The sequence below is a fragment of the Bubalus bubalis genome, chromosome 15, assembly GCF_019923935.1.
Source record: "Bubalus bubalis isolate 160015118507 breed Murrah chromosome 15, NDDB_SH_1, whole genome shotgun sequence".
In the NCBI taxonomy this organism is placed as follows: Eukaryota; Metazoa; Chordata; class Mammalia; order Artiodactyla; family Bovidae; genus Bubalus; species Bubalus bubalis.
In genome coordinates, this window is record NC_059171.1 from 17,599,332 (window position 1) to 17,622,544 (window position 23,213).

At 37.4% G+C, this 23,213-nt stretch overlaps 1 protein-coding gene across 13 annotated transcripts in view; it reads left to right on the forward strand.

Moving 5' to 3' along the window:
- VPS13B (vacuolar protein sorting 13 homolog B) overlaps positions 1-23,213 on the forward strand; it is an 848,142-nt gene that overhangs the window by 602,533 nt on the left and 222,396 nt on the right. For 12 of the 13 annotated variants that reach the window (XM_044928327.2, XM_025264770.3, XM_025264772.3 and 9 more), the window contains one exon: positions 16,072-16,209. In XM_044928327.2, the coding sequence (XP_044784262.2) occupies positions 16,072-16,209 (138 nt within the window). Of the gene's footprint in view, positions 1-16,071; positions 16,210-18,264; positions 18,452-23,213 lie in introns of all 13 variants that reach the window. The other variant, XR_006640019.1, reaches the window with a different exon arrangement.

Consider the following 23,213-nt stretch of genomic DNA (forward strand, 5'->3'; position numbering starts at 1 on the left):
TCTGCATTTGTTTGAGAAAACTGAAGTGAAATAAGAGTGATGAGAATTTCTTATGATTTTGAAAGTGTCGTTAATAAAATATAATCCCCATTCTACATAATTTAGTGATCTTGAGTAGCATGCATGCTAAGTCGCTTCAGTCATGTCCATCTCTTTCAACCCTATGGACTGTAGTCTGCCAGGTTTTAAATTATGCAGTGTTTTGTGTTATTCTCCATAATTTTTAAAAAATGGAAAATTTTTTGAAGTATAAATTATCAACTTAAATTTCTTTTGTAAATATTGGTACTAATAATCTACAAATGATTGCTCATCTAGTCCAAGTAGATAGTACATCTGTGAGTCAACAGGTTTCTTTTTAAAATATTAAAATATGGCCTTTCTCCATGCCCTTGTAACTTAGAGCAACCTCTAACAGAAATGAGATCTTCTGCCAGCACCTTTACATGTAGCAGCTGTATTATTGGCAATTCTCATTTAAATAAAGATGTATGTAGTTGTTTTAACATAATCATATTAGTTGTGTTTATAAATATTTAAAAGTTGGTATTTGTTTTGTTTAAGGTAATGGAGTCCAGATTGGAAATTGCCTCATATCTTGACTATGCAGCCCAAGGCAGCCTCAGAAAGTCATTTTTCTTCTTGTTTGTTTGGGGCTTTATGTTTGTTTTTGAAGAAATGACTCTGCCATCTGGTCAGTTGTGAAGGACTTGAACCATTCTGAGGGAACTTCACTATTCCTGCCCTACCCAACTATACTTCCTCAGTATGCAGTCATTTGAGGGTCTTATTACTCATTTATGGGTGCTAGAAACTAACAAAGTAGTTTGAAAACATTACTTTCACCCTCTTGCAACCTTTTTATCTTAACGTAATTTTTCAGGCATTAGCCAAACTAAAATACAGAAATTACAGTTGATTAGAACTTTTCTTGGGGCTTCCCAGGTGGCTCAGAATCTGCCTGCCAAGCAGGAGACATGGGTTTGATCACTTGGTCAAAAAGATCCCCTGGAGGAGGAAATGGCAACCCACTCCAAGTGTTCTTGCCTAGGAGATCCCATGGTCAGAGGAGCTTAGTGGGCTACAGTTGAGGGGTGTCACGAGGAGCTGGCCACGACTTAGAGACTAAAAAACAACAACAAAGAACTTACCCTACTGAAAAAGCAGGTTATAGCACAACTCTTGTGTAAAATCCATGTCATAATACCTCTAGTAATGGGCCTTTTCTTCACTGTAAGGTTTTATAACATTACAGATACGACTTTAGGTTCAGGTAAGAGGCAGACATGGAATAGTTTATTAAGCAGTCAAGATTTGGAGTTAGTTCTAAGTTCTGATCCCAGCTCTACTGCATACAACTGTGTAACCTTGGGCAAGTCATTTAACCTCTCTAAACTTCAGTTCCTTTTCTTCAATGTGGGGATATACTGGTAGCAACCTCCTGGGTTTGCTGTAAGGAGTAAACGATATATATGAAGCTTTTAGCTAAGTGTGCAGCACAGAACTCAGTGGATGTTAATGTTATGGTTGTTGTTGCTTTTTTCATCACTGCTAGTATCTTTAAGCTGATTTTAAAACAGTGGTTGTAATCAGCTAAAAAAACTTCACATCATTTCAGTTCAATTATAGCTATTGTATAGTTTGAAGATTTTCAGTTATAATAATTGGCTTTTTGCTCTTTCATGGGTAGGTCTGCAGAAAATGTGCCAAAGACATTTGAGTAAACCAACAGTTAGAAAATCATAAACTGGCTTGTAACACCTCATAAATCATATCTTGATTTCATTTAGTTCTTGTGAGTTTAAGAGAAGGCTTGAATTACATGTCTCTTTAGAATTAACAGTGTTGCTAATATCCCTGGAAAGGCTTAGAATTAACCTGTGACTTTAATGTCATAATGATCACAACTTGAACATTTATCTGAAAATTTAGCTGCTAGGAAAATTTCTCGCTGGCCAGTAATGTGAAATGAAATTATTGCTTTGACAGGACTCAACAAGTAAGTTGGTCTTTTAAATGGGAGGCACTATTGTATGTCACTCAGGGAGAGTTGGTGGTGAGAAAGTTAAGTAAAGAAGTGACCCAGCCAGTGGGAGGATTTATGTATGGTGAAGAGTTTGGGAATGGAAATCAGAAGCTTAGACTTTTAGTCATGGCTCTAATGCCAAAGCTCTTTCATGCAGAAAACTGAGCTTCTTGGTGCTTTAATTTCCTTTTCTCTAAGATAGGTACAGGCATACCTCAGAGATATTGTGACTTTGGTTCTAGAACCACTGCAATAAAGCAAATATTGCAGTAAAACAAGTCACAAGAACTTTTTGGTTTCCCAGTGCATATAAAAATTATTTTCACACTGTATAGTATAGTCCCTTAAGTGTGCAGTAGTGATATATCTAAAACACAATGAACATGCCTTACTTTAAAAATACTTCATTAAAAAAATAAATAAATAAAAAAATAAAAATACTTCATTGCTAAAAATGCTAACCATCATCAGAACCTTCAGTGGGTCCTAATCTTCCTGCAGGTATAGTGTCTTGCCTCTTTGTTGTTCAGGATGGTGATTACTGAAGGTTTGGGTGGCTGTGGCAGCATCTTAAAATAACAGTAAAGTTTGCCATGTTGATTGACTCTTCGTTTCATGAGTGATTTCTCTGTAGCATGCAGTGCTGCTTGATAGCATTTTACCCATGTAGAACTTCTTCCAAAACTGGAGTTAATCCTCTCAAAACCTGCCACTACCTTATAACTAAGTTTATTTAATATTCTAAGCCCTTTGTTGTCATTTCAACAATCTTCATGGCATCTCCATCTCAAGAAATCACTTTTTTGCTCATCCATAAGAAAAAATCCCTCATCCGTTAAAGCTTTATTATGAGATTGCATCAGTTTAGTCACATGTTCAGGCTTCACTTCTAATTCTTGTTCTCTTGCTGTTTCCACCACATCTGCAGTTACTTTCTCCACTGAAGTCTTGAACCCCTCAGAGTCATTCATGAGAATTGGGATCAACGTCTTCCCATTGTTGATATTTTGACCTCTTCCCACGAATCACAAATGTTCTTAATGGCATCTAGAATGGTGTACCCTTTCCAGGAGGTTTTAATTTACTTTACCAGATTCATCAGAGAAATCACTATCTATGGCAGTTAGAGCTTCACGAAATGTATTTTTTAAATAGTAAAGCTTGAAAGTTGAAATTACTCCTTGATCTATGGGCTGCAGAATGGATGTTGCATTAGCAGACATGAAAACAACATTGATCTCGTTGTACATCTCCACCAGAACTCCTAGGTAACCAGGTGCATTGTCAATGTGCAGTAATGTTTTGAAAGGAATCTTTTCTTCCCTAAGCAATAGATCTCAACAGTGGGCTTAAAATATCCAGGAAACCATGTTGTAAACAGATGTGCTGTCATCCAGGTTTTGTTCCATTTATAAAGCACAGACAGAGTAGGTTTAGCTTAATTCCTAAAGGCCCTAGGATTTTCAAATTAGTAAATGAGCATTGGCTTCAAGTCACCAGCTGCACTGACCTCTAATAAGAGAATCAGCCTTTGAAGCTTTGAAGCCAGGAATTGACTTCTCCTCTTTAGCTATGAGAGTCCTAGATGGCATCTTCTTCCAATATAAGGCTGTTTTGACTACATTGAAAATCTGTTGTTTTGTGTAGCCACCTTCATTAATTATCTTAGCTTCTGGGTCTTGATATCAGATCTTCTAGATAACTTGCTACAGCTTCTAAATTAGCATTTGCTGCTTCACCTTGTACTTTTATGTTACAGAGTTGGCCTCTTTCCTTAAATCTCATGAACTATAAACTCTGCTAGCTTCACACTTTTCTTCTGCAGCTTCCTTATCTCCTTCAGCCTTTATAGAATTGAAGAGAATTAAGACCTTTCTCTGGATTAGGCTTTGGCTTAAGAAAATGTTGTGACTAATTTGATCATCTATCCACACCACTAAAACTTTCTCCTATCAGCAATAAAGCTGTTTTATTTTCTTATTATTTATGTGTTCACTGAAGTAGCACTTTTAATTTCCCTCAAGAACTTTTGCTTTGCATTCACAACTAGGCTAACTGGTCCAAGAAGCCTAGCTTTCGGCCTGTCTGGGCTTTCAGTGTGCCTTCCTCACTAAGCTTTATCATTTCTAGTTTTTGATTTAAAGCGAGAGATGTACAACACTTCCTTTCATTTGAATATTCAGAGTGCACTGTAGGGTTATTAATTGATCTAATTTCTGTATTGTTGTATCTCAGGGAATGGGGCGTCTCTGATGGCGTAGCAGGTAAAAGAACCCACCTGCAGTGCATGAGACACATGAGATGCAGTTTCAATCCTTGGGTCAGGAAGATCCCCTGGAGAAGGAAATGTCAATCCACTCCAGTATTCTTGCCTGGAAAATCCCATGGACAGAGGAGCTTGGCGGGCTACAGTCCATGAGGTCACAAGAGTCAGACACAACTTAGCGACTAAACCACCACCACCAGTATTCTTGCCTGAGATATTTCATGGACAAAGGAGCCTGGCAGTCTACCTCCATGGGGTCACAAAGAGGCGGACATGATAGTAGCGGCTGAGCACAGAGAATAGGGGGCCAGAGGAGAGAGAGAGGTGGGGGAATGACCAGTCAGAACACATACAACACTGCATTATCTTATATGGGCATGTTTTGTGGCGCCCTAAAATAATTGCTGAGCCCACATGCTCTACTATTAGAATAGTAACATCAAAGATCATTGATCACAGATCACCATAACAAATATAATAATGAAAAAAATTGAAATATCGGAAACTTACCAACATGTGATGACACAAAGACACAAAATGAGATAATGCTTTTGGAAAAATGGCACCAATGAACTTGCTTGACAGAGTTGCCACAAACCTTCAATTTCTAACAGAGTCAATCTACAAAGCATGATAAAACAAGGTATACCTTTATAATAATATGTGTTTTTTGCAGTTAGATGGTTTAGTCTGACCTCCAAATAATGTTTGTGAAATACCTTGAAACTATGAAATATTCAGCTATAAATTGGGACTTCTGTAGTTATTAGCATTAGAAAGGAGAGCTTAATGGTAATAAGACTTTCCTTTTTGGACATGATAAAAAGATTAGTGTCCTGGCCCTTTTTAACACCAATTGTAATCATCAGCATATATTCATAGTGAAGGAAAAATGAGAAGAATAATTTATAGTCACTGGATTTGCCTTCAGTGTTATAGAACCCAAACTTAGAGTGAAGCTGAGGCTTACAGTTCAGATGAATTTGATCTTCCATGAATGTATATGACTACATTTTTTGACTAAATAGCTTCCTCTGTGTCCTTGCTCTGAATTTTAATCAGATGTCATACAAAGTATCTGAAACCAATATTAGAATTTATTTGTTTTTGGCTGCTCTGGGTCTTTGTTTGCTGCCTGCAAGCTTATTTTAGCTGTGGCAAGCAGAGGCTATTCTTTCATTGTGGTACACGGACTTCTCATTGTAGCTCCCCTTGTACAGACCATAAGCCCTAGGGTGCATGGGCTCAGCAGTTGCAGCTCATGGACTCTAGAGTACAGGCTCAGTAGTTGCGGCTTAGTTGCCCCAGGGAATGTGGAATCTTCCCATACCAGGGATCCATCAGTGTCCCCTGCGTTGGCAGACAAATTCTTAACCACTGGGCCACCAGGAAGTCACCAACATTAGAATTCAACATTAAAATAACAAAAAAATAGTAAAGGGATCAATCACAACACGAAAAGGTGTAGAAAATTAAAGGAATTAATTGAGATGATGCTTCACATATTATCTGCTGATTAGCATCATTAAGTGGGAAGAATGCACTTGCTTCTAACAAGGTATGACAAGTTTGGTTCAAAAAATAAGAACCAGTAGACCCTGGTGATCAAACACACCAATAGGCATTTTAATTTTTTCCACTTTTCCTTCCTATGGGCTCCAGGTTTGTAATCTCAAACCTGGAAATCTTTTCCCCTTCCTGTCACATCTTAAGAGCTGAAAAAAATGCTTAGAGTTAGTCAAAATGGTTAGAGTTAGTCAAATGCCTAAATATTGACAAGGAAACGGTGCCACTGACCATTTATATAGCAAACACATGTATACCTGTGGTGGATTCATTTTGATGTTTGGCAAAACTAATACAATTATGTAAAGTTTAAAAATAAAATAAAATTAAAAAAAAATAGAATTGAATTTTTGGTTGATTTTGCTGTTTTTTCATTGAATTGTTACTGTGTTTTATGGATCTAGGTTCCTTCATGATTTAGTTTTCAGGTATTGTAGAAGCCTCGTGGACTAGATTTGTTTCTGTGGCTACATTTAAAAAAAGAAAAATAATAAGATAGCCTTTAAGCTAAGGAGAAAAAAATAAATATAAAAAAATATAAGCAACTCAGTAAACTTGTAGCTTTGCCTTTTGCATATCCAGTGATTGGAAGGTGACTATTCTGACGGTAATCACTGGTTGAAAGGAGTTACACTTCCAATCATTTTTGAGCATACCAAAACCAAGTATAACCATGACTTCTGAAGGAGGCCCTTGGGAGCTGTCACCATATGAATTTCATACATAGAGGCAAATTGATCGCATACAGTAGATCCTCCCAAAATGCTTTCCTTGACATTTCATTACGTTTATGTTAAGGGAAACTTATGTGTATTTTTGACTGGTAATAAAAGGATTCCACTAAAGAACCATCTAGGAACATGTAGTCAATAAAGCCAGAGAGAGGAAAGGAGAGTAGGGACTCTCTAAGCCCTTGCCTGTTAGTTACCCTGAGTCTTCTTTAGGTATTTCCTCCCACCCTCTCTCCTCTGGCTAGTTACGAACTCTTTTTGATCTTCCTTAAAAATAAAGCCCTGTGAAATTGAAATCCTGATGGACTCACTATATTTACTTATAAATTATTTTAAAGTGTCATTTCAGTCTCCTTTGTATAAAGGTTGATATACCCAGCCACCTTTGTAAAAGGAGTCTCTAACTTCTAGTTTAAAAAATGAAAAGCAATCAACTTTGGCTTGCAAATTGCATATCTTTGACTCACTTGTAGGCCAAGCATTTCTAAAGGATGAGAAAGAAGCTGAGAATACAATTTTGATAACTCTCAGAACCAAAATGCAAAGAAATTGTCAGGTCTATAATTTCTCCTTAGCAAAGATTATTTTATATGGAAGTAAAATATGTTGACTCATATTTCAGACTTGAATAATTATTATTTGAAAAGTTAAATATTAAGAAGTTTAGTAGCTTTTAAGGTTAAAATTGGGCATATGAAGTGAACTGACAGTCGCTCAGTCATGTCTGACTCTTTGCTGTCCCATGAACTGTAGCCTGCCAGGCTTCTCTGTCTATGGTATTCTCCAGGCAAGAAAACTGGAGTGGGTTGCCGTTCCCTTCTCTATGGAATCTTCCTGACCCAGAGATCGAACCTGAGTCTCCTGCATTACAGGCGGATTCTTTACCATCTGAGCCACAGGGGAAGCCCAAAATTGAGTATAATTTCCACTATTTTTTTACCTTTTACATTATATTCCTCTTATTTTATATAAGCAGTAAAGATTTTTCAAAATTAAAAAAACAAAAAACTAAGAAGAATGATACTTGAAAGATATACCACACATATACTCCTATTTTGTTTAGAGTTTGTGTTTAAGAAACAAAATAGTGACTGTTTATTGAACGTCTACCATAACATGTCCATACAAACCACAGTACATATATTATATAATATTCTCAACATCCCCATAATTTAGTTTATTATCCCCATTTTGAAAACAGTCGGAGACTCAGGGAAGTTAAAATTAAATATACCCAGTTTAAGGAGTCAGGATTTATATCTAGATCTATGTACCTCCAGGGCTTCCCAGGTGGCTCAGGCGGTAAAGAATCTGCTTGCAATGTGGGAGATCTGGGTTCGATCCCTGCGTTGGGAAGATCCCCTGGATGAGGGCATGGCAACCCACTCCAGTATTCTTGCCTGGAGAATTCCATGGACAGAGGAGCCTGACAGACTACAATCCAAGGAGTCACAGAGTCAGACACAACTGAGCAACTAACGCTTTCACTTCACTATGTACCTCCAGAGTTCATGTTCTTTCATTACCCTACACACTTTTTTTCCTGTTACAAACTGAGTCCCTGATGGTGTCCCAGGCCCAGTGACCTTCTTGGGCTTCCCTGGTGGCTCAGCTGGTAAAGAATCCACTGACAATACGGGAGACCTGGGTTTGATCCCTGGGGTGAGAAGGGAAAGGCTACCCACTCCAGTATTCTGGCCTGGAGAATTTCATGGACTGCATAGTCCACAGGGTCGCAAAGATTCGCACACTACTGAGCAGCTTTCACTTCAAACTGATATAAAGTCTTCTTTAAGAAAATGTTAGTAAAGCTCCATGGAATAAAGGCTGTTTTCAGTAAGTCCTGGGTCAGTGATAAACTATTTCACAAACCTCTTTCATGTGACAGTATCTTACCACTTATCAGTTGTGCCTTGAGAGTTCATCAAAAGTCACTTAACGTGCTCTTTCATAAACATGAGGCTTCCCTCATAGCTCAGTTGGTAAAGAATCTGCCTGCAATGCTGGAGACTTCAGTTTGATTCCTGGGTCAGGAAGATCTGCTGGAGAAGGGACAGGCTACCCATCCAGTATTCTTGGGTTTCTCTTGTGACCAGCTGGTAAAGAATCAGCCTGCAATGCAGGAGACCTGGGTTTGATCCCTGGGTTGGAAAGATACCCTGGAGATGGGAAAGGCTACCCACTTCAGCTTGGAAAATTCTGGCCTGGAGAATTCCATGGACTATATATATAGGCCACGGGGTCACAAAGAGTCGGAAACAATTGAGCAACTTTCATTTCACTTCACTTCATAAACATGATGGCTCTGGATACCTCAGGCCAAAGAGAACCAGTCTCCCTAAACAGTCATAGATGCCACTTTGGTTCTGTGGCATCCTGGGATATGCCTGATAGCTGATATGCCTGATATGCTGATAGCAGACTTCAGCATTCTTGTGACATAATAACAGGTGGCTTTAAAGTGAATAAAATATATAATCTGTTTTTCCTTTTTAAAAACCAAATAGTAGATCTTTCAAGACTTTCTAGGATTAGTAAAATGGAGACAAGTAAAATCTTGAGGCTATTTGCAGTGCTACATCGTACAAGTATTTGTGTTGTGCCACTGAGAAATTTGTGATGTTTTCATGATGTGCTACTATCAGAAAATTCAGGGTGGGTGGGAAAAAGGAAGGAAAACTCAGTGCAATATGAAATCAAAGCCAAAAGTTGCTGAAATTTTAATCTATGGTAATAGTTTAGAGAGCACATTAATTTTAATTATATATCATCAGTAAGCATCAGTAGGATTGAAAATTAAAGCATGATATAATTTCAAAAGTATTTGATAATACTGAGCAAGATTTGGTTAGGATTGCGAACAGCAACAGGATTACATTAGCACAGCAAGAAGCTAATACAGAAATAAGATGACAGATTATTTGCTTACTGAAGAAAACATGCTTAAAGTGAGGCACACCAAAACCCAATTAATCATATTTATTTTTCAAGATTTATCCCCCAAATTTCAATTAATAATATTTTTTTCTGGTAACATAGATTTAGAGGAACTCTCTATCATGGGGAAATTTGATTCCCTTGACCTTGGTCCCTGTATAACTTAGCATTCATTTTCCATAGAATGTAAAAGACAAGGGTATCATGAGAAAATTGAATCAAAGAGTCAGAAACATTATGGTAACTGTAGTTACTTGCATCTTCCTCCATAAAAACTTTGCGTGGAACTTTCAGGGAAAATAACCGATGGACTAATTTCTTTTTCTGCCCTTCTTTAACCAGTTCAGTTGTGAGAGGTGTTCTTGAGCACAAAAGTAGCGAAGATAAAGCAGAAACAGACATGAATTATCAACTCCATTGTAAACCTGTGGTTGATAAAAGTAACTGTAACAGAAGAGAGAGGGGGGAAGAGGAAGAAAATGATGTTGGTATGGAGTCTCACTCTGGTTCTCTTTATAATCATTATGTAGCTTTGAAATAAAGAGATTCTTAGGACACAAAGCTTTTTAAAATTCAAAGTTTTTACTCAAGGCAAAAAAAAAAACAAAACAGTGTTTGTCTCTTTGAAGTATCTGGTATAAAAGTAAATGGACTTCATTATATATTCAGTATTGTATCAATCTTAAAATGACGAAATCCTCACTGAAATCTGTGGGAAAATGTCTCCTCATTGGGACCTTACTGAAAATTCGGCTTAGTTATGAAAAAGAAATATCCTGCCACATAGTATTAATAAAACAAAACCGAGTAACTATGAAGCTTACAAAGTCTGCAGCACTCAGCTGTTCTATATGAGCTTGGAAAATAAGTTTTTTGTAAGTAGAAGATTGCAAAGAAAATAAATTCATTTCTAAAGTTTCATTGTGAGCTGAACACATGAGTCATGTTATATTTTATGTAATTCAAATGTTAAGCAAAGACATACTTAACTCTGTGAACATCTGCTAAGGGTCAAAAAATAACAATAATGAGCAGCACTAGAAAGATGACTTTATCAGAATCAGAGAAAAACAGAAAAACCTCCTAAGCAGTTAAGTGAAATGTAGGTTTTGTGAAGAAGACAAAGTAATCTACAAGCACAAAGAATATAATCTGAATCAAGCTCTATAAAAGCCAACAGTACCTTGGTCCATCTGGGAGTGGACTTTAAGCTCTGAATCTTCCCTTTGGTGTTTGTTCCTTGTGACATGATATGATGAAGTATTTTGTTTTGAAGTCCAGGTCAACCCAGAAGAAAAACAAATATTATAACTTTGTCAATACCAGTGTCTCATGGAAGTGAATGCTAACTGACTTTGAACAAGATTTATGGCTGTGAGCAGTTTATCGTGTGTTCCTGACCCATTTCCCACAGTCTGTTAGTCATAATAAGATATGGCTTTCTCCTGTTTCTTTGGCCTAGGGACAACAGTGTAAATGTAAACGTACTTATTAACATCAGCAGGGGCTTATTCTTTTTGAGAGCTTCCTGTACTTAAATAAATAGGTGTTCGCTGAGTATGAAGAAGAAAGCTGGCAAAGTCTAACAGAGCTTCCAGAATGATAAAGTCATCTGTATTTGTCTCTCCGTTTGTATCATATTCACAGGCTCCTTTAATCTTGGTTTTTCTGGTGATTTTCCAGCTATATATTAACCCCAAGGAATGTGTAATATGAATCCTATTTTCTAGACCTGATGATGTAATTAAGGAGAAGCTAAATTGAAGACAGTTCAGGAAGTCTAGAAGTCATCCCCCACATCATCTAGCCATGAGAGCCAGAGGGACTAAATAGTGATTACACACCTGAGCTATCTATCCTCTGGGATTCTCATACACCTTTCTGCTACTGCTGCTGCTTCATCTCACCACAGTGACTATAGGCATGTCCAGAGTAGAGGTTTTAGCCAAAACTCAGGGAGTAACCACCAGCCCTGTCATACATTTAGTATTCATCAACCATAAACATGTGTTTTCCTGAATGTTCTTAATTTCAGTTATTCTGTTCTTACATCAGCCGTCTGAATGCAGCTATACATTTTAAACTGGGGATGTAATATGTGGCTTCCCAGGTGGCGCTAGGAGAAAAGAATCTACCTGCCAGTGCAGGATATGTAAGAGAGGGAATTCAGTCCCTGGGTCGGGAAAATCTGCAGAGAAGGAAATGGCAACCCATTCCAGTGTTCTTGCCTGGGAAATCCCATGGACAGAGGAGCCTAATGGGCTACAGTCCATGGGGTCACAAGAGTCGGACATGACTGAGCAACTAACACACTCTTACCTATCATACATAGTATCAATATCAATTTTTCTTTCTCCCCCACACAAGATATTACATATTTTAAGTTTTTGCTTATCTGTCGAGTGAAAAAAAATTTGTTTCTTGTTTTAAATAAGCTTAATTAATAGTGGACATGAGCTTGGGTAGGCTCTGGGAGTTGGTGATGGACAGGGAGGCCTGCTGTGCTGCAGTTCACGGGGACGCAAAGAGTTGGACACCACTGAGCGACTGAACTGAATTAATAGTGAGACTGAGGAGTTTTTTTCCTTTTTCATAAAACAGTGTTCTCCAGAAGGGTTAAATAGCTAAAGGTAAAAACAGATCTTAGAAATCCTTCAATAGACTATGGGAAAATATATACTCTACCTAGGGATAAATCCGTAAGATATGTTAATAATTTTTTACCTAAAGCCTCTTGATGAAGTGAAAGTGGAGAGTGAAAAAGTTGGCTTAAAGCTCAACATTCAGAAAACGAAGATCATGGCATCTGATCCCACCACTTCATGGGAAGTAGATGGGGAAACAGTGGAAACAGTGTCAGACTTTATTTTTCTGGGCTCCAAAATCACTACAGATGGTGACTGCAGCCATGAAATTAAAAGACGCTTACTCCTTGGAAGGAAAGTTATGACCAACCTAGATAGCATATTCAAAAGCAGAGACATTACTTTGCCAACAAAGGTCCGTCTAGTCAAGGCTATGGTTTTTCCTGTGGTCATGTATGGATGTGAGAGTTGGACTGTGAAGAAGGCTGAGCGCTGAAGAATTGATGCTTTTGAACTGTGATGTTGGAGAAGACAAGTCTTGAGAGTCCCTTGGACTGCAAGGAGATCCAACCAGTCCATTCTGAGGGAGATCAGCCCTGGGATTTCTTTGGAAGGAATGATGCTAAAGCTGAAACTCAGGTACTTTGGCCAGCTCATGCGAAGAGTTGACTCATTGGAAAAGACTCTGATGCTGGGAGGGATTGGGGGCAGGAGGAGAAGGGGATGACAGAGGATGAGATGGCTGGATGGCATCACTGACTCGATGGACGTGAGTCTGGGTGAACTCTGGGAGTTGGTGATGGACAGGGAGGCCTGGTGTGCTGCGATTCATGGGGTCACACAAAGTCAGACACGACTGAGCAACTGATCTGATCTGATCTGATTCAGAAGTATGCATGTAAGCATCAGGATATAACTATAAGGCAACTAACATACCAGGAAATAACTTTTGCTACACATGGCAAACAAATCATTAACACCCATAATACATAAGGAGTTTCTACAAATCCGTAAGAAAACCCAATTGAAAAATGAGTATTTATTTTTAGAAGAACCCTAAATGACCAATAAATGAAAAAATATTCAACCTTTGTTATTTACTACTAGCATAAAATGTTGTCTTACTATGTCAATACGTATAAATCTTGATTCTTTTAAACATTGTATGGGTTATTGTTTTTTATTTAAATATTAATCCATTGATGGATGTCTTAGTTCTTTTCTACTTTTTACTATGATAAACAATTCTACAATGAATTTGTATGTGTGTGTGTTAACGTTTGTTTGGTTGCTAAGTCATGTCCAACTCTTTGGGACCCCAGGGACTGCTGCACTCCAGGTTTCCCTGTCCTTCACTATCTCCCAGAGTTTGCTCAAACTCATGTCCATTGAGTCAATGATGCCATTCAACCATCTCATCCTCTGTCACCCTCTTCTCCTCCTGCCCTCAATCTTTCCCAGCATCACTGTCTTTTGAGTTGGCTCATCACTTCAGGTGGTGAAAGTATTGGAGCCTCAGCTCCAGCCTCAGCTCCAGCATCCAATGATTATTCAGGGTTGATATCCTTTAGGATTGACTAGTTTGATCTCCTTATTGTCCAAGGTCATCTCTTAAGTCTTCTCCAGCACCACAGTTCTAAAGCATCAATTCTTTGGTGCTCAGCCTTCTATACGGTCCAACTCTCACATCTGTACATGACTACTGGAAAAACCATAATTTTGACTTTGTGGACTTTTGTTGGCAAAGTAATGTTTCTGCTCCTTAATTTAATACGCTGTCTAGGTTTGTCATAGCTTTTCTTTCAAGGAGCAAGCATCTTTTGATTTCATGACTGCAGTCACCGTCCACAGCGATTTTGGAGCCTAAGAAAATAAAATCTGTCACTCTTTCCATTTTTACCCCATCTGTTTGCCGTGAAGTAATGGGACCGGATGCCATGGATCTTAGTTTTTTGAATGCTGAGTTTTAAGCCAACTTTTTCACTCTCTTCTTGCATAGACAATATCAGTTTTTTTAGTCTTGGTAGGTAGAAAACTCGACTTATTTTAAAAAGGTTTTTTTTTTTTTCCTTTAATTATTTCTAAGATGTAGTATCTCTAATGTTTATATTTTAACTGCTTTATGCCATTTGTTTTTCTTCATTTATTACTTGTTTATTTTCTTCATAAATAAGTGCTTTTTCTACCCTTTACCCATTTTTCTGTTAGTATCTGTATTGATTATACAAACTCTTTATATAGTCATCATATCCCTTTTCTGCCATACAAGTTTAAATATATGATTTTTATACCTTGTTATACTTATCATCCTAATTTTTACTTTCCAGGTTTTTACACATCATATTAATATTTCTACATCAGTTTAATATATTTCTGTTCATTATTTATTCAGCTACATCATTTATATGTTTTTTCCATTAGATCATTGTTTTCTCTCTAGATTGTATCATTTTCAAAATCAAGAACTATGTCTCCTCATATAGGTCTGGTACAATATCACTTTCTTGATAATAATGATTTCTTCTTAATGATGGCTACATAGGTGAGACCTAGAAATAGATGCTCAGGTCCTGACAAGCTACATAGAGCCTACAGACTGATTATAGATCCTACCAGCAATAGACTTTTGCCATCCTTTCACCAGACTTGACCATTATATTTGAACAACAGAAGAGTATAGTGTTACTGTGTAATAGCTCTACTATGCATATTCTCACTGCTTTAAATTCACTGATTATATAAAAAAGAAGAATGCACTAGTTTAGTGTTTGATCTTTACCACATAGATCTAACGTCACAATCAGTTGCTTTCAGTATTTTCTTTGAAATCACATAAAGGTTCATATGTGCCAAGTTTCATAAGGATCACATGATAAGGTCAAGAAATACAAATTCCAAGGCAGAATTTATATGCCCAGTTCACATATGACAGTAATACTGTATAACCATATGTTGAATATAATACACAGTATGTAAATGCTCTTCTTGAATGCAATCCAATCAATAAAACCTAAAATAAATAACACTTTAATAACACATTTCAAATCAACTGAAAATGGAATAGATGGACTCTATGGCAAGATCATCCCTATAAAATTGACATTGAAAGGCCATTAAAACACAGAGAGTAAAACAATCTTGAAACTAAAGAAAAACTGTGAATATTTAGAAGGTTTTAAAAAGCCTACTACATTGCATGCCAAGATATAGCAGTCGTTTTTATTTAAAGAGCTATTTCAATAAAAACTGGATTGCCAAGCATTAAAAAGTAAATTCCATTTGCCATCACCAATAACTGAAAGAAACTTTAAAAAAATATACAGTATTAACCTTAAAAAAGCTTAAAATGCACAATATTTAATAGAAAAATCAAAACTGAAAAAGTCCACTTTTAGTCATAATTGGAACTGTTGAAAGATTGACCTATTTTATCATTAAAAAAAGGTTATGGGAAAGCTACTGAAGTTAACTTCAAAAGCCTAGCAATAAAAGTGATTATAATGTCAGTAAAACTGAAACAGATCGAATAACCCATAAGTAGTACTAATCCACTGCATCTTTGAACATGTATATGCCTCTTTTTAAGCTGGAAAGGTTGCCCTTTCTTTTTCCCCCTAACTTGTTTCCAACATCCCTTTAAAAAAGAAATCTATCTATTCAACTATTAACAGTCAGCAGCTAAGTACAGAAGCTACCTTTACTCAATGGTGATATGAGCTAAGATTTGAAATATTTTTTCCTCTTTGGCCTGGTTCTGGAAAACATAGTTTCCTCAGTCTACCTTGTACAGAGAGGGCTTCTCTTTAAGTATTTATGTACTGTATGTATACAAACAAATGCAATAATGAAAGTGACATACAATATTTTAACTTTTTCTCTTGGTTATCAGCTCAAACTCTTACACCAGAATTGATGTTTCTGTTGTAATTGACATTTTCAGCTTTAATTTTGTCTCTTCAGATCCTGGGAAGACTTTGCCTGAAGCCCTTGATTATTGCACAGTTTGGCTGCAGACAGTACCTGGAGAAATAGACAGCAAAAGTGGTATTCCACCTTCACTCTTAACGCTACAAATTAAAGATTTTCTTAACGGACCAGGTAAGAAAGTCATAATTCAAACTTTTTTTTTCCTGTGAGTCTCTTAATGTATACATGGAGTCTGCTAGTAATCTTGACGTTCTTTGCCAACCATGAGTAATTTGTTTTCCAGACGTGTACTCGTCTCAGGCTAGCCATTCTAGAGATCAAAAGGCAAATATTAATATGCATTAAAATTTACCATTAGTTTGACAAAAAGCAGTTATCAGTTAAAAAAGTAGTGGCCATTTTATTTCTGCCTTTTCTACTAAGTAACTGTGGGACCTTAGGCTGTTGTCTAATCTCCTGTGCCTCAGTTTCTTTACCTGTAAATGAAGAGATAAAATAGGTAATGGATGGATAGATGGGTGAGAGCATGAATGCATAGATAGGTGGATAGGATACATGACATACTTACACAAGACAATACACATAGGTAGATTGGATTAGGCAAATACTTACACATTTCAAATGCTTAGCAAAGTGCTTGGGACATATTAACACTCAATTTTAAATAGACAGATATAGATATCAAAGGGTATCAAGTGCTTATTATGTCCCAGGTACTAGGTACTTTATATACTTGTATAAAGCCAAGGTGTAGGCTCTATAATTATTTCCATTTTACAAATAAAGAAGCTAAGACTTAGAAAAATGAAGTCAGTTGCCTGAGATCACGGTAGCAAAAGAGCCATTCAAACTCAGGTCTTCATGACTCCAAAGACCTAGGTCACTTCTATACTGCACTGCTGCTGCTGCTGCTGCTGCTAAGTCACTTCAGTCGTGTCCGACTCTGTGCGACCCCATAGACGGCAGCCCACCAGGCGCCCCATCCCCAGGATTCTCCAGGCAAGAACACTGGAGTGGGTTGCCATTTCCTTCTCCAATGCATGAAAGTGAAAAGTGAAAGTGAAGTCACTCTGTCGTGTCCAACTCTTAGCGACCCCATGGACTGCAGCCTACTAGGCTCCTCCGTCCATGGGATTTTCCAGGCAAGAGTACTGGAGTAGGGTGCCATTGCCTTCTCCGATACTGCACTAATTTTAGTATAATTAAAGGTTTTTTCTTCTTGTCTATCTCCTCCTCACGCTTTTTCTTTTTGCTGCTCTATTTCTTCCTCTTTCATCTCATGTTTTTTTAATTAATTTTTAAATTTTTAATTGGAGGATAATTCCTCTTCTTTTCTTTGTTACTCTTACATCACCTCTTTGAGATCTGAGCTGTTTATTTAACAAAAATTACTACAGTTAATTTTCCTCTTGTTGTACTCACAGGGCTGCAGAACATGTTAGTCATTAAAAGAATACCAGTTTCTTCATTAGGAGTTTAAAACTGTGGCATTATACTGTCTTAAGATCTCTAGCAATATACTGCAAGGCATGAATATTGGTGATTGAAAGCTATCCCTATGTGGACCTGATTAAGTTTGTGTGCCATAACATGCCAGTAAATTATGATTCATGACTACAAATAGAGAAAGTGGCCCACCATCAGGACTAAAGTAGACAGAGCCTGAAATCACCTCAGTTGTCACTTTCACTGGGGCTCAGTTCTTCTTGTACATGTTTATCTGATGCTGGAATTTAAAACATATAGATATATGAAGAATTAGTTCTAATTTTTAGTATCCAGATTTAGTATATAGGTGTGGTTTTAAAGAGTTGAAGGAAGGGAAGAAGCGGATGATGAAGTCTAAAGGATTCATTAAAGATGGAAGCATCCTTTGGAATGCTGGATGGTTGAAAAAGAGTGTGAGTCCTCGGTTAGTGAGTGGGAAGTACCATATTTCATTGAATTCAAGCAACCGTCAATGTAGGAAAAAACATTTTATATACTACTAAGAAAAAAAAAATACCTGCGATTTAAGCTATTATATATATATATTATATATACATATATATAATATATCATATATAAATATATATTATATATATGTATATGATGTTACATATATAAATATATATTATATATGTGTATATGATGTTACATATATAAATATATATTATATATGTGTATATGATGTTACATATATAAATATGATATATATATGTATATGATGTTTCCCTGATGGCTCAGGTGGTAAAGAATCCATCTGCAACTTGGAGAAGAAAATGGCAACCCACTCCAATATTCTTGCCTGAGAAATCCCATGGACAGAGGAGCCTGGCAGACTACAGTCCATAGGGAGGCAGAGAGTCGGTAGCTTTCTTACTTCATCAGTTGCAGGACAGAAGACTGAACATGCCAGAATGAATGAAATAGGGTAAGAACATGAGTAGTTCATGGAGAAGTGATAGGGAAACTTGCATTTACTTCCTTTTTCTCTCTTTTAGTTTCAGATTTCCTTTGGTTTTAGGCAGTCTTTCACCTTTTGGCTAGAAAGTTCCCTTCTAGTTTACATTTGATTGATTTGTTTCTAAAAGGGATGGGATCTTCAAGTCAATGGTAAATTGTGTACCATATTTTTGTGGCTGTCATATAATTTGAATTTTGAGAAATATCAATGAGCAAATGAAAACTTATATGTTTATCATTCTGTCATTCAATTTGACTATGTATGACTTTTACAACATTTGTACTTTGTGTTTATTATATTTTTTAAAATTGGAAACTACATATTTGCCATTTCTAATTTTATGCCCATTCAGTAATAAAGATTGCCTATATAGGGGTTCAAACTTTTAAATTAATGAATTGAAATAGTTATTTTACAGCAGTGCTTCTCAAACTGCTGTGTGCATTTGCACATCTCTGGAATTCTGGATAAATGCAAATGTGGTTTAATAGGGATGAAATTCTATGTTTCTAACAATGAATACTGTGGATCTGGAGACTACACTTTTTTTTTTTTTTTTTTAAACTTTACATAATTGTATTAGTTTTGCCAAATATCAAAATGAATCCGCCACAGGTATACATGTGTTCCCCATCCTGAACCCTCCTCCCTCCTCCCTCCCCATTCCATCCCTCTGGGTCGTCCCAGTGCACCAGCCCCAAGCATCCAGTATCGTGCATCGAACCTGGACTGGCAACTCGTTTCTTACATGATATTTTACATGTTTCAATGCCATTCTCCCAAATCTTCCCACCCTCTCCCTCTCTCACAGAGTCCATAAGACTGTTCTATACATCAGTGTGGAGACTACACTTTTTGTACCAAGATTTTATATGACTCATACATTAGTAATATATATTTATATATGATTTTCTTAATACCATCAATACAATTACTGAGACTCAAACTGCAGATATTTTGGGGCATAGGAGAGTGAGAAATGATGCAAAGAATGACTTTTTAAATCTTATTTATTTATTTTGGCTACTCTGGGTCTTCACTGCTTGTGCTGGCTTCTCTAGTTGCAGGGTGTAGGCCCACCAGTGAGGCCCTGAGTGTTTTTTTTAATGATATTTTATTATGAGAAATAAAATACAATATCAAATATAAAATGGTTTAAGTTCTTCAAAGTATAAAACATTTTTTAACCAAGAGAACTATCTATCATAAATTATTTGAGGGGAGATTAGTTTGAGTTATATGTCAGTTCTGTGGGATTCCACTAGAACATTAAGCTAACAGCTTTGAACTACTCCAGAATTTGCCACCTTAAGAGAAAATTTCCTTATTATAAATAGTTTGTCATGTAAAATATGTACATAGGTGTTATTAAATAAAAATTGTTATCTCTCTGCAAACAGCTACTCTGCATTAATTTAGAGATCAATAGGAATAATGGGACATAATAAAGCATTTTTTGCTGTTCAGTTCAGTCTCTAGGTCGTGTCCCATTCTTTGCGACCCAATGAACCACAGGACACCAGGCCTCCCTGTCCATCACCAACTCCCAGAGTTCACTCAAACTCATCTCCATCGAGTCAGTGATGCCATCCAGCCATCTCATCCTCTGTCGTCCCCTTCTCCTCCTGCCTTCAGTCTTTCCCAACGTCAGGGTCTTTTCAAATGAATCAGTTCTTTGCATCAGGTGGCCAAATTACTGGAGTTTCAGCTTCAACATCAGTCCTTCCAGTGAACACCCAGGACTGATTTCCTTTAGGATGGACTGGTTGGATCTCCTTCCAGTCCAAGGGACTCTCAAGACTTGTCTTCTCCAACACCACAGTTCAAAAGCATCAGTTCTTCTGTGCTCAGCTTTCTTTATAGTCCAACTCTCACATCTATATATGACTACTGGAAGAACCATAGCCTTGACTAGACAGACCTTTGTTGGCAAAGTCAATGTCCCTGCTTTTGAATATGCTCTCTAGGTTGATCATAACTTTCCTTCCAAGGAGGAAGCATGTTTTAATATCATGGCTGCAGTCACCATCTGCAGTGATTTTGGAGCCCCCCAAAATAAAGTCAGCCACTGTTTCTGCTCTTTCCCCATCTATTTGCCATGAAGTGATGGGACCAGGTGCCATGATCTTAGTTTTCTGAATGTTGAGCTTTAAGCCAACTTTTTCACTCTCCTCTTTCACTTTCATCAAGAGACTCTTTAGTTCTTCTTCACTTTCTGCCATAAGGGTGGTGTCATCTGCGTATCTGAGGTTATTGATATTTCTCCCTGCAATCTTGATTCCAGCTTGTGCTTCATCCACCCCAGCATTTCTCATGATGTACTTTGCATAGAATTTAAATAAGCAGGGTGACAATATACAGCCTTGATGGACTCCTTTTCCTATTTGGAACCAGTCTGTTGTTCCATGTCCAGTTCTAACTGTTGCTTCCTGACCTGCATAGAGGTTTCTCAAGAGGCAGGTCAGGTGGTCTGGTATTCCCATCTCCTTCAGAATTTCGACAGATTATTGTGATCCACACAGTCAAAGGCTTTGGCATAGTCAATAAAGCAGAAATAGATGTTTTTCTGGAACTCTCTTGCTTTTTCCATGATCCAGCACATGTTGGCAACTTGATGTCTTATTCCTCTGCCTTTTCTAAATCCATCTTAAACATCTGGAAGTTCACAGTTCACATATTGCTGAAGCCTGGCTTGGAGAATTTTGAGTATTACTTTATTAGTGTGTGAGATGAGTGAAATTGTGTGGTAGTTTGAGCATTCTTTGGCATTGTCTTTCTTTGGGGTTGGAATGAAAACTGACCTTTTCCAGTCCTGTGGGCACTGCTGAGCTTTCCAAATTTGCTGGCATATTGAGTGCAGCACTTTCACAGCATCCTCTTTTAGGATTTGAAATAGCTCAACTGGAATTCCATCACCTCCACTAGCTTTGTTCGTAGTGATGCTTTCTAAGGTCCACTTGAGTTCACATTCCAGGATATCTGGCTCTAGGTTATGTATTATTTTGGAGAAGGTGATGGCACCCCACTCCAAAACTCTTGCCTGGAAAATCCCGTGGACGGAGGAGCCTGTTATGCTGCAGTCCGTGGGGTCGCTGAGGGTCGGATACGACTGAGCGACTTCATTTTCACTTTTCACTTTCATGCACTGGAGAAGGAAATGGCAACCCACTCCAGTGTTCTTGCCTGGAGAATCCCAGGGACAGGGGAGCCTGGTGGGCTGCCATCTATGGGGTCGCACAGAGTCGGACACGACTGAAGCGACTTAGCAGCAGCAGCATGTATTATTTTATAGATTTTTGGCAACTCAAGGAAAAAAATATTTTTCCAGGTCTTAGGGAATAGTATATTAAGAGCAATATTATTTATGCTAAGACTGGAGGAAAAAAATTCAGCTTTATATTATTCCCCAGTACCATTCTCTTCCCTTGAAAAATAAAAAGCCCTTTTTTTTAGTGTTGCAAATAATGCTTCTAAGTATTATGCAGTATTATCGTTAAGAATCTTTTGATACCATTAGTTTAATCTGTATGCACATCTTATTTAAGTATCATTCCCAAAGAATGCTTTATGTTACAACTCTAAAATAGTGTATTTTCATTTATTCCTTTCTTGCTCTTGAATTAAAGTTTCAGTAGCAATAAAAGTTATGGCCCTGAAGAGTAGAGGAAATGCTGACTATAACTACCTAACCTTACATTTTCTTCCTAAGGTGCAAACTTAACAGCTTTTGAATTCAGCCTTTCAGATTTTTTTTTAGGGATTATTTTATCTAAACAAGGTGATGCATATGCTGCTCCTTAGCATTTGTTTTTGGGAAAATAACTCAGTGTTGTTGAGTATTCCCTGATTTCCTCTGTTCACTTAATAGTACCTTAGAGCAAATGGTAGGTCCCAACTTGTATATCAAAAACCCCTTCAAAGCTCTCTCAACCCCCACCTCCTTCCTTCAGAGGCAACAATTGTGCCCATTAGCAAGGTCACTGGTTTGGAGAAACCTGGAAAACAGCAGCTACCAGAAACCCACTAGAATAATATATCCAGCAGGTGATAGATTAGTTGGAACAAATTGGAACCATTGCAGTTCAGCAATCCTGGTTTCTTTCAAGCTGTTTTTAAAATGTCGTCATTTTAATACACAATCTAAGCCCCGCGGAACAGTCCACAGCAGGTTAATTTGAATCATATGATGTGTCACTGCCCTCAGCTGACATGAGCTCTATTCCATGTGTGAAGCCATAATAAATCCATTCCCAACCGAGGAAAATTCCCCGTGAGAAGGTGAACTAATCCAGGCCTCACACTGGCATGCTAGCCCTCCGTAATTGAAAGCAGGGCCACCTGTTCCCAGCACAGTTAGCCTATAGAGAAGAAATTACTGTTAGATACTTCTTATATTGAAAACTCATTCATACTTTTTGCAAATTCAAATTCAGCTGTGAACTGCTTCATATGACATCATACAGAAACTTAGGAATGTGCCCCCTTGATCCCAGTTTAAAAGTTTGTTAACTATAGGATTTCTTAACTTTGAAATGAATTTTTTTTTTTTAATTTAATGAGAGCTGACATGTGAGAAGAACTGGGAAGGGTGCAGATTTTTCTAATTAACTCAAGGTCATTTACAGAAATATTTGAACTGCCTGGTATTTTTTTCATTGTTTCTTTGCAGACATGTATTTGAATACTGTCACTGTAGCCACTAAATGACACTTAAAGGACAGCAAAGAAA